Below are 12271 nucleotides of genomic sequence, written 5' to 3' on the forward strand. Positions count from 1 at the left end.
TCTTTATATCAAGCTAGTGCCCATTCATAATGGGTAGCCAAAGCAACCATAGACCGAATGTTAGTTATGCGGGATATAGGAGCAAATGTCTCCTTATAGTCAATGCCTTTCTTTTGTGAGTAGCCTTTTGCCACAAGACTGACCTTATATTTGTCAATGGATCCATCTGCTTCCTTTTCAGCTTATAGACAGACTTTGTACCAATGGCTTTCTTCCCAACAAGCAAGGACACTAAATCCCATGTTTGCTTCTTTATAATAGAATCAAACTCAGCTTGCATTGCTGCCATCCAATGCACACTATATTGTGCATCCTCAAAACATTCAGGCTTCTCATGTGTACCATCATGCATATGAGCTTGCCTTCTAGTACGATCAGCAATAGTAGCATCCAAATGACTATCTTTCATATTCTATAAATACCATCCACGCTTCTACATAGGTTCTTAATTGTGTGTAAGCTCTTATTGAACTTCAAATTCAGCACCTTGCTGAATATTCAGATCAGCTATAGGCTGATTTTTTGCATTACCCAATGAAGCAGTTGGCTGAACATTAAGTTCACTTGTTGAAGCTCCAGTTGTATCACCAAAAGAAATGGGTAGCAGCCCTTCAAAATATCATTGGCAGCTTGATATGTATCAAAATCAGTAAGGAATAATTATGATGTTTCATCGAAAATCACATCCCTACTGATAAATACCTTCTTAGAGACAAGATCATATAATCTATATCCTTTGCTCTCACTGCTGTACCCCACAAAAATGCATTTAATAGTCTTGTTGTCCAACTTTTCTAAGTACCTTGGGAATATGTGCATACACAAGACATCCAAAAGTACAAAAATGTCCAACAAAAGGTTTGCGGCTACTCCAAGCCTCAAAAGGCTTAGATATTCTTTAATGCCTTGGTGGGGCACCTGTCCAAATCATGGCCAGCACACATAACTGCTTCCATCCAAAAACTTTAATAGTCTTGTTGTCCAACTTTTCTAAGTACCTTGGGAATATGTGCATACGCAAGACATCCAAAAGTACAAAAATGTCCAATAAAAGGTTTGCGGCTACTCCAAGCCTCAAAAGGCTTAGATATTCTTTAATGCCTTGGTGGGGCACCTGTCCAAATCATGGCCAGCACACATAACTGCTTCCATCCAAAAACTATGTGGTAGGCTCTTTGCTTTAAGCATACATTTGGGGCCATCTCCATGAGTGACTGATTTTTCCTTTTTGCAACCCCATTCTACTATGGATTATAAGCAGTAGTATACTAATGGACAATGCCTTTCTGCTTCAAAAAAGAATTCAGCATAGAAGATATGTATTCCCTCCCTCAGTCCGGAACAAAGAGTCTTAATCTTGTAGCTAGATTGATTTTCAGCAAGTGATACAAAAGTCAAAAAAGCATAATACACTTTTTTCACCATAGAGTAGACCCAACTAGGAAATGAAAAACGATACATTTTTCCCAAAATGTGCCCCTCGTATATATGCTCAATAGGTCTCTCCAAGAGAGGTAAACCATCAAGTATCTGTGTACGTTGCATAAGTATCAAGCTATCATAGTTTACATTCCCTATGTGAGCATGCCATAACTCCTCCTGTAACATAGCAAGAGTAAGAGTGGACGCTAAATATATTGACTGATCAACTGAAAGAGCATTTAACTCATATAACCCATGATATAGAGTGCCAATCAAGACCAAAGTCGTGTTTCTTATCTCACACCATGTATCTATCATCATCAAAGGTGACCTGTAAACCACACCATGCCAAAGAAGAAATAGATAACAAATTATTCTTTATACTTGGCACAAATAATGCAACCTACAAGCAGAGAATAGAGCCATCAATGGTTGTCAACACAATCTTTCCAATGCCTCTAACAAGATATGATGCATAGTTGGCACACTGCACACACTTGCCAACAGGAGTTGCAATAACAAAGGAAAACAAATCCTTGCGGAATGTGATATGCCTAGAAACACCATTGTCAAAGAACCATATGCTCGTATCCTTAGTAGAGCTAAATGCTCTATCAGCCTAAGAAGAGTCATAACTGCACGTATAGAAACAATAGTCCCTGTCTGCAACAAAATACGCGGACTCAGTAGCAGTGGAAGGTGCATCAGAAACAAACATCAATGACTCTTTCTCCTTGGCTATGCGTTTTCAATATTCTGTGATGTAGTGTCTTGGCTTCTTGCAATAGTGGCACTTGTCCTTCTTGGCTTGCGTGTCCCCTTGTTTCTTGTGCTCTGTGAAGTACTTGAAGTCTTAGAGTTCTGTGGAGCAATTTTTAGCTTGGCTGCCCTTGCCCTTCTGCCTTGCCATAAAATCATGCTCGGAGGCTATAACATCCACCCCACTGTTTAATCAACTCAAGGAAAGTAAGTGGCCGTGGAAAAATCCTCATGGTGAGGTTTAAGGCCGTATGAAAAAAATAATATAAGAGGGCAATAATGAATTCAAAGTAGTAGATATCAATTGTGCATTTGAGTAATAATCATCTACATTCATAAGCTACTCACGCAAGTCCTAAATTTTATTTAGATGATCCTGTTAAGAATCACTCTCATCCATTTCATAGTCTCAAGCTCGTTCTTTAAGAAAGAGATGCGTGTCTCATTCTTTCTAGCAAACATTTGCTCTAAGGTCAGCCATGCTTTTTGTGAAGAAGCTGTAAATCGAATGTGTAGAATGATGGACCGTTGAACTGTGAATGCAATCACTGACAAAGCCTAAGCATCCAGTGTGTCCCATGCATTTTGTGCTACTGATCTTTGGGGAAGTGGCTGAGCTGGAGTGGATTGAACAGGCTGAGTGAGCTGAGTTGCCCTTTGTCTACATTCTCTTGAGAGAGGTGTAGATGGAGCCACAACTCTAGTCTAACTTCTTTACTACTGACATAATCCCAAAGATTCTTTGTAATCAGCACATTCTTCATCATAAAAGACAATAGAGAATAGTTATTGCCATCCAACCTATCCTCCTTGGACATATATGTAAATACATCACCTCCCTAATTGGCCATGTTGAATGTCACTAACCAAGGAATAAAGGAGCTGTCATGAGGACATGTATTTTTGAAATCTCACTTAACATGTGGATTAATTTTTAATCACATGGTTAAGTAAATGTTGCACATGTACTGTGTAACTGGGCTTAGAGTAAATTTACGAGCCCGAGACTCGAGGAAATCACGTGATGTCTAAGGTTAAAGTTGCTATAAGTTATATCGCACAGGTACTTGGTGGTATCTAGTGTCAGTTGTTGGCCTAGGTCATTCATTTGGTTATAAGTGTTAATTGGTGACACTAGAAAAGTTGTATTTAATGGTACCTAACGCCGATCTTATGGTCAAAGACTGCACAGAGACATTCGGGAAGGAATGGAAGTTGTTTAGCCAGTTTAATTATTAGCCAGTCAAATTATTTTTCAGGGCATCGAAATTTAATAATTGGCAAGTTAGATTATTTTTCAGGGCAGCGAAATAATTTTATTGGCCAGTCGAATTATTTTTTAGGGCATTGAAATTTAATAATTGGCCAGCTAGATTATTTTTCAAGGCATTGAAATAATTATTTAATTGGCCAGGTAACTTTCATTCCCGAGTGTCTCTACGCCATCTTTGACCATCAGATTGGTGTTAGATACCATTAAATGCCACTTCTCTAGTGCCACCAATTGACACTTATGGCCAAATGAATGACCTAGGCCAATAATCGGCACTAGATACCACCAAGTACATGTGCGGCATAACTTATAGCAACTTTTGTCTTTGACATCCCATGATTTCCTCGGGTCATGGACTCGTAAATTTACTCTATTCCTAGCTACACCTTACATGTGCAACATTTACCTAACCACATGATTAAAAATTAATCCACATATTAAGTGAGGTTTCAAAAATACATATCCTTATGACATGACAGGAGCAATTCTTCAAGCTGGACCAACTTGAAAATCTCAAAATTTCCAAAAAGTACAGCAAACATTTTGTTGTAATTAGCAAAGCTAATCACACTCTATTAAAAACTGTACGAAGTACATGCTGTCCAAGGTGCAAATAGTGCTCAGCAGCACTATAAATGCAAAAGCCCCAAAGTTTCATGTCCCAAAATGCACAAATTCAGTCTATTCTAAATGATCACTCATATAGATTTGCCAATCTCCAAGTTGATAACAAAAGCCCCAAAATTTCATATAATCTCTGAGAGAAATGTGTGTCCCAAACACTTGCAAGAGTAGAGAGATGCTCCATGGGCACAAGCCCTTTCCAGTGAATGAGACCTAAATTAAAAAATGAGAATTTTTTTTTCTTTTACCTCCTTGAATTTCGTAGCTAGAGATCGAACTGGACTAGCGGGCAAATCAGGCGGGCACTAATGGAGCTCGGTTCACACGACAGGGGCGGAGCTGGTCGTGCAGGCGGCGCTTAGCTAGAGCAGGCGGAAGCGCAGTCAAGTAGACCAGGGGCCAGGCAGGCAGTGCAATTGGAGGTAGACACAGGGATTTGGCGTAGGGGGCGGCCGCCTGTAGTGCTGCAGCGCTGGCAGGTGCCTGTGGTGGCGGCACCCAGGACAGAGGTGTTGCCCAGATTGGCGACACGCACAGGGAACTGGGGCGGCTATCACCTAGGCAGCTGGCGGACAAGGTCTGATGGGCGCAGGCCAGAATGGTTGGTGTTGGCGAGCTGAGGACGGGCAGGAGCTACCGTAGACACCTGGGGACTGTGGAGAGGTGATAGCTGAGAGGTGGTGGCTTAGCTAGCCGTTGCCACGAGCTGAGCTGAGCAAAGAGCTGGCTCTGATACCAAATGTAAGAGGCGAGACAATGCACAGAGATGGAAGCTCAAGCACAGCTGAGAGTACAGTTGACAGTAAAGATGGCGAGTGTGAGTGTAGGCACGACACCCAATGCAATAATCTAAAGAGTGTATAATGCAAGTACAAAGTATAACCCTTAAACCTTAGGGTTGCTAGAGCATGTTCACACCTGAAAGGTGTAAAACACAATAAGTACCCAAATTGTGTCACACAAGCACACAAAATAAAAGATGATAAATTTGGGGATCTCGTAAGGAGAGTAAAAAGTGCCCCAATGTCCTACCGAGGATCACCGCACTCCTCTGTCCCAAACTGTGTAACACAAGCATATAAAATAAAAGAGAAAAAATTTGGGGGGAAATAGCTCTCGTAAGGAGAGAAAAAAGTGCCCAATGTTTTACCGAGGATCATTGACACTCCTTTGTGAGTGTAGGCGTGAGTCAAACCCAATAGTGGCTGTGTAGCAGAGCGAGCATAGTGCTACAAGGAAACCACCTGCCACACACCCACACACACCCCACCCATCTATGCTACACTGTCCAGAAGTAGAAGGTCTTGCAGTGGTGTTGGGAAGAGATCATGGATCAAAAGCCATGAAAGAGCTCTGAGTTAAGAGTTTGTGGCAAAGTTTGGAGGATTTCTCTTTCATTGAATATATTCATCTGAACCGAGAGCTTTCCCAATGTGAGGATCAGACAAATGCAAGGCCTTGGATTCTGAAGAATATTCCACCAAGATGAGTAATTCAGATCTGGGTATGAGCTTCCCCTACTTATCAACCGAAATATGCATGTAAGCATGGTGCTTGAAGATGTGCAGGTGTAAAAGAGATAGCTGTTCACGATAGAAAGCCTCAATAGGTCTTCCCTTTAAATATTATAACAATTACTGCTCTTCTCACAAACAAAGCGGAGTTCAAGGTGCTGTCTCTGATAGGAGATCATTGCTAGCATCATACCTTGATACATCTGGGCAGCAAGTCATGGTTATGGCACAAAGCAGCAGGATGTTTTTCTCGTAGAGACTTTGTTTCTGGTTGGATAGAGATCACAAATACTCTCCGATGCAGTGAGGGGGGACTTACGTGGAGCCAGAATGCATGATCTAGATTCTAAATCCCCTCCTATATTCTGCTATGGTTTTTCATCGAGTCCTTTTACAGATGCTTTTCTCATGGAATAATTCTTATAGAATGCAACTGCTATGGTCAAAGAGGGCAGCCTAGGAGGCTATCTTTGCTCAGTTGATGGGTCTTCTGTCTCTTCATCTGTTCAAAAGACCTCAGTTTGTGCTTTTTGGAAACAACTATGTCCTCTAACAGCAAAAATATATTCAAGGGCAGAAATTATGCTTCCATTACAAGCACTTGACTACTAGCCTCTCTGAAGGCATTATTATATTCCGGGGCCAAAAGTCATTGCATGCAGTTGACATTACCCATGTATTCTTTGTTAAGCCTCTAGAAATCGTGTTTGTATATGCTATTTGATTCTTGTGTCCACCAGTTTTGCCAAAATGCAAAGTCTAACGGCAGCCATCATTTCAGTTGTTTGTGTCATGTGTTGAAAAGCACTACCTTCTGAAGAAGAGAGTTCTTTATTTTGTTTATGGTCTGCGGCACTCTGTAAAAAATTGCATCTGGCTTGCACTGGTTCTTGGAGTTTGGGAAGTGATATTTCAGGGACATGAAGAGACAACTGCAGTGAACATCATGACAAAGGTGATAGTAGTAACATTCTTACCTATTTTCGTTGACAAATTGTTCTGCTGTGATCCTTTTTTCACGGACATATAGAGAGAGCTAACAGATATTGGTTTTATTTCAGATACTATGGTGCCTTTTCACTGCCTCTGTTTCTTGGATGCTAAAAGTTTTGGCTGTCAAAGTGGCAGCCAGCAGTTTCCATCGAACTGCATATTTTGACAGAATTCAACATTGTGTATTCAGTCAATACCTTCTCGAGAGACTTTCCGGACCCGCAATTATAGCAAATGGTTTTGGTACGGATAATGAAAAAGGTGGATCAAGAGGGAAGCAAACTACCCGGAAACAAAAGAAACAGTCTCAGTCATTTCCAGCTGAGAAAGGACTTTGGAGGGCACAATCTGCTACTCAAGGGTCAGATACTGAGGCTAAAGCTTTAGATACTTTCTCAAATTTCAAGGCTTTACGATGGAGGGATATTAAGAAGTCTAGCAGTGAGAGACTGCCACAGAAAGATGTGCAAAAGCAGCAATGTGAAACATCTACAATCTATGCAAATGACAGACCTAGCAAAGAAGGAGCCACTGCTGAGAGACCAGCAGCAGAAAATTTGCATCATAATGTTATTGAAGTTGGCTGCCCAACATCAAGAGCGAGTTCCTCAGATCAACTTCCTGACAAAAAGGTTAGAATGGCTGATATTCCTATCCCAATGCGGAGTCCAGATGGAATTCAACATGAGAAGCTGCAAGAATTGACATCAGACGTAAGCTTTCTAGTTATTTTGATAAGCCAAAGTTGTTGGATGAACAACATGAGTAAGAAACCAGTTACTACCATGGAATTAAAACCTAGTGTTAAGGGCTTAAACAAAGCAAGCTCATTGAGGCAACTAGACAATATTCACTTTGTTCTTTGTGTTCATGTCTATACAGTTTGTATTTTCTTATTTTTATTGCAGATACTTTAGATACACACGCATTGTTTTGCAGTTCGTCATATTGCTGGTGGAACATCTCAAAAAATGTGAAAACCCACATAATCTTTAACTTCACGTATTGTTTTTGCAGCCTGTTGTCTTTGGAACTGACATATAAACCATTATGTTTAGAAAGTGTGCTTGAGTATATGGTCTTTGGAGGTTTCTAGATATGGAATTTAAGTTTGAACATTTTGTAAATAGATGAATAATTGCTTAGAAAAGACCTGTTAGCTTCTCTAAAATTGTGTGTTTTTTTTTTCAGACTGTTCCCCTTTGGACACTCAAACGGTTGATGAAAATTGTGAGAAATACAAATTTAAAAGCACATCATTCATTGTTGCCCCATGAAAAGGGAGCTGCTACGATAAATAGTGAAGTTCAAGCAAAGATTGTTGCAAAGAAGGTGCATTAGTTTCAAAAAAAACATTGAACTTGTGTTTGGCATGATATTGAAGTGTTTTTATGTAGGGCCATCTTACAAGGCTGTTAGGGTATCCTTTATTGATTAAAATTGATAGGATAGAGATGCTTGTGAAAAATATCTAGCTTGACTCATGGTTTAGGCTATTGGGCCTCATCAATTTCTCCAAGAAAATTGTTCTGTCAGAGCAACTTAAGCAACAAAGTAGAAGCTACATCACTTGAGGTGTTGATTTAGCCATCATTGCTTGTTACAGCTAGAGCAGGTGTATTGTACTTTCTAGGACATTGAATAAGCACACTCATAACACTAAAATTATAGCTTTACAATGCTGCCTTGACAGTGCTACATCTGTTGGGTTTGGACCAAGTTTGGGCCCAACAAGCTTAAATCAGGAATTGAAATGAAAGAAACCAAAAAAGAAAGAAAGCAATATTGACGTCTATAAAAGGCCAAACTGACATCTGAGACCCAAATTATTGCACATGTTCATGAATAACTCTGATCAAATCTCCAGTGGGGGGATGATGGAAATAACATTAAAGATAAAAGCAATGCATATGACTCTCACGACCTGAAAACTGCAAGTCATCGCCATGGAGTAGCCTTAACAAAATTAAAGACAGCCACACACAAAAAAGCACGAAGCAGTTTGAGATATTTTGTAAAATTCAGGATAGAGACATTGCTAACATGAAAGAAGTCATGAACATTCTATGCAATGAGGCATGCAAAAAATGAGGCAAGAAATGTAAATAAGCATGCAAGTACGGAAAGAGGTGGATGATGAGATGTGGGCACAGTTCACCTCATGGAAGGCAGACAGTGAGGCGTGCCTTTCAAAGAGAAACATGGTAATTGAAAAATTGAGAAATGAAGTGGCCAACTACGAAATCAGCTTAAGATCCTCAATAAAGAGGAAATGGAAATCATGGAAACCATGCTTGAGAGTAAAAAATGAAAAATTTGAGCTGAAAACACGCATGAAGCAAGAACTTAATGCATGTGCAACAATAGCAAGGAAAGCTCAAGAGGAAGCATAAGAAAATTCAAAATAATTAAAGTGGTGAAGAAGACCCCATCAAGCAAAGATGAATTTGTAAATGCAGTAGTAGAAGAGAAGAAAATAAGGAAATTTAGAGCTTTGCATGTGCATGTGGTGGGATGGAAAGAGTGGAGACTCAATGGAGGAGACACCCTTCAAACGAGTGTGAATAGCTGGGAAGATATTATAAAGATGAGGCTACATTCCAATTTGAGTAAGAGGAAAGCTTTCCTTGCCAAGAGGAGATCCCCAAAAGGAGAAAATATATACGTAGAGGATGATCTCATGCTGGCCCAAGTAGTAGCTTGAAAGTATTTATACTGCAGATTCTCCGAGCTAGGAATGATGTTTATGTGGGCATTCTATAGAGAGGTTTAAATTGTAATCACAAAAAGGTGACCATCATTTGTGCACATCTTTGAGACTTAACAAGACATACAAACATGGGATTCTACTGGAGCATGTTGGGTTTTACTCACGCCTACACTCATAGAGGAGTGTCGGTGATCTTTAGTAGGACATTGGGGCACTTTTTACTCTCCGCACGAGAGGTTTTCCCCCCAAATTTATTCTCTTTATTTTATGTGCCTATGTTACATAGTTTCGGGCACTTATCGTGTTTCACACACCTTGGGTGTAAACACCCTCTTACAACCCTCCCTAAGGTTTAAGGGTTGTACTTTGTACTTTCGGCACACACTTTCAGTCTATTGCATTGGGTGTCGTGCTTTCACTCTCCACATTGTCTACTTCACTCTCAATTGAGCTTTGATCCACTCCAGCTCTCACATTTGGTATCAGAGCTGTGTACAACTCAATCTGCTCCTAAGTACAGCTCGGTTCAAGGAGTCCCTGTCAGCTCGAACCGCCCTGTATCAGGGATCTGCAGCCTGCGCCGCCCAGCGCCCCTTCAGCTGGAATAGCCAGCCAGCTGTGCTAGCTAGTAGCCCCATTAGCAGCTCCCGCCAGCCAGTGCTAGCTCCCACAGCTGTACCTTGTACCAGCTGCCCCACCAGTTGCGCCCACTTGCGTTCCTGTGCCGCCTGCGTTGTCCAGCGCTGCCCCTACAGCCTGCGACGCCCAGACCGCCAGTCGCCGCTTGGCCTATCTGGCTGCCAGGTCCCAGCGCGCCACCTGCCTAGGCCGCCGCCTTCAGCTGCTCCCACCACTAGCTCGATTGTTTCTTGTGCCACCAGCCTGGCTATTCCAACGAGCCTCCATCACATATCGTTGGAGGTACAAATTTTTTTAAAAAATACTTTTTTATTTTTAGATTCATTTTTGGAGAAAAGGCTTTTGCCTGGGCAGGAACAAGCATTCTCAATACGTGTCTGGGACACGATTAATGTAGAAATTTCTTGGCAAATAAGTCAAGAATTTTGGGGCTTTTGGGTTTTATGAAGACATTGGTACATGTACTACAATTTCAATCTGAAATAGATTGTGCTTGAGCATTTTGGGGCAATAAATTTTGGGGCTTTTGCTTCTATAGTGTTGCCGAGCATTTATTGCACCTTGGATTGTGTGCATTACAGACAATTTTGACAGAGTGTGCTTCATTCGCTAATTGTAGCAAATTACTTGCTGTAATTTCTGAAAATTTTGAGATTTCCAGGTTGGTCCAGCTAGAGACATTGCTCTTTTGCTCTTTTTGGCATTGTTTATCATGGCAAATCAGGGAGGTAATGTATTTACCTATGTATCCAAGGAGGACAGGTTGGATGGTAACAACTATTCACTTTGGTTCTTCATGATGAAGAATGTGCTGATTGCGAAGAATCTTTGGGAATATGTTAGCGGTGAAGAAGTTAGGCCAGCCCGGAGTTGTGGCTCTTGCTACTCCTCCAGCAGGACGTGGACAATGGGCAACTCAGCCTGTTTAGTCGGCTCCAGCTCAGCCACTTTCCCAAAGATCAGCAACACAAAGGGCATGGGATACATGGGATGCATAGGCCTTGTCGCTGATTGCATTGGCAGTTCAGCGGTTAATCATCCCTCACATTGGGTCTGTAGCTTCTTCACGAGTAGCTTGGTTGACCTTGGAGCAGATGTTTGCTGGTAAGAATGAGACCCCCATCTCTTTCTTGAAGAAAGAGCTTCAGACACTGAAGATGGATGAGGGTGATTCTATGCAAGATCACCTAAATAAAATTCAGGACTTGCATGAGCAACTTATGAATGTTGATGAGTATTACTCAGATGCATAGATGATATCTACAACATTGAATTCATTGCTGCTCTCGTACTTGGCATTTCATACCGCCTTGAGCCTCACCATGAGGATTTTCCCATAGCCACTTACTTTCCTTTAGCTGGTCAGTTTGCTCTTAGAGGAGGAGCAAACAAGAAGAAATAGTGGTGTGGATGTTATAGCGTTTGAGCAGGCTTATATGGCACGATAGAAGGGCAAGGGCAGCCAAGCAAAGAATTCTCCGTAGAGCTTTGGGACTTCAGGTACTTCACAAGGCAATAAGAAACAAGGGGGTATGCAAGCCAAGAAGGGAAAATGCCATTATTGCAAGAAGCTAGGCCACTATATCATTGAGTGTAGAAAGCGCATAGCCAAGGAGGAGTTAGGGATGTTTGTTTTTGATGCTCCTTCCACTGCTATTGAGTCAACGTCCTTTGTTGCAAACAGGGACTATTGTTTTTATACATGTAGTTATGACTCTTCTTGGGCTGATAGAGTATTTAGCTCTACTGAGGATGCATGCACATTGTTTTTTGACAGTGGTGCTTCTAGGCACATCACATCTCGCAGAGATTTATTTGCTTTTGTGTTGGTGTAATCCCAGTTGGTAAGTTTTTGTAGTGTGCCAACAATGCATTATACCTTGTTGGAGGTATTGGGGAGATTGTGGTCACAGCCATTGATGGCTCAATTCTCCACCTACCGGAGTGCCTTGTTTGTGCCAAGTATAAAGAAGAATTTGTTATCTATTTCTCCTTTGGCATGGTGTGGTTTGTAGGTCACCTTTGATGATGATAGATGCATGGTGAGAGATAAGGAACACATGACTTTGGTCTTGACTGGCACTCTATGTCATGGGTTATATGAGTTGGATGCTATTTTAGTTGATCAGTCGGCCTATTTAGCATCCACTCTTACTCCTGCTATGTTACAGGTGGAGTTATGGCATGCTCACATGGGGCATGTAAACTATGGTAGCTTGATGCTTTTACAACGTATACATATGCTTGATGGATTACCTCTCTTGGAGAGACCTCCTAAGCACTTATGAGAGGGATGTATATTGGGAAAAATACATCAGTTTTCGTTTCCCCGTGATG

General features: G+C 41.3%; 1 protein-coding gene across 2 annotated transcripts in view; it reads left to right on the forward strand.

Moving 5' to 3' along the window:
- The window catches only part of LOC148035101 (mechanosensitive ion channel protein 5-like), a 200033-nt gene that overhangs the window by 83812 nt on the left and 103950 nt on the right, over window positions 1-12271 (forward strand). For both annotated transcript variants that reach the window (XM_087680063.1, XM_087680064.1), the window contains 3 exons: window positions 6374-6547; window positions 6654-7298; window positions 7777-7917. In XM_087680063.1, the coding sequence (XP_087536189.1) occupies window positions 6374-6547; window positions 6654-7298; window positions 7777-7917 (960 nt within the window). The remainder of the gene's footprint in view (window positions 1-6373; window positions 6548-6653; window positions 7299-7776; window positions 7918-12271) is intronic.

The sequence above is a fragment of the Lygodium microphyllum genome, chromosome 6, assembly GCF_053477565.2.
Source record: "Lygodium microphyllum isolate KBCC chromosome 6, Lygodium_microphyllum_v1.1.10, whole genome shotgun sequence".
NCBI lineage: Eukaryota > Viridiplantae > Streptophyta > Polypodiopsida > Schizaeales > Lygodiaceae > Lygodium > Lygodium microphyllum.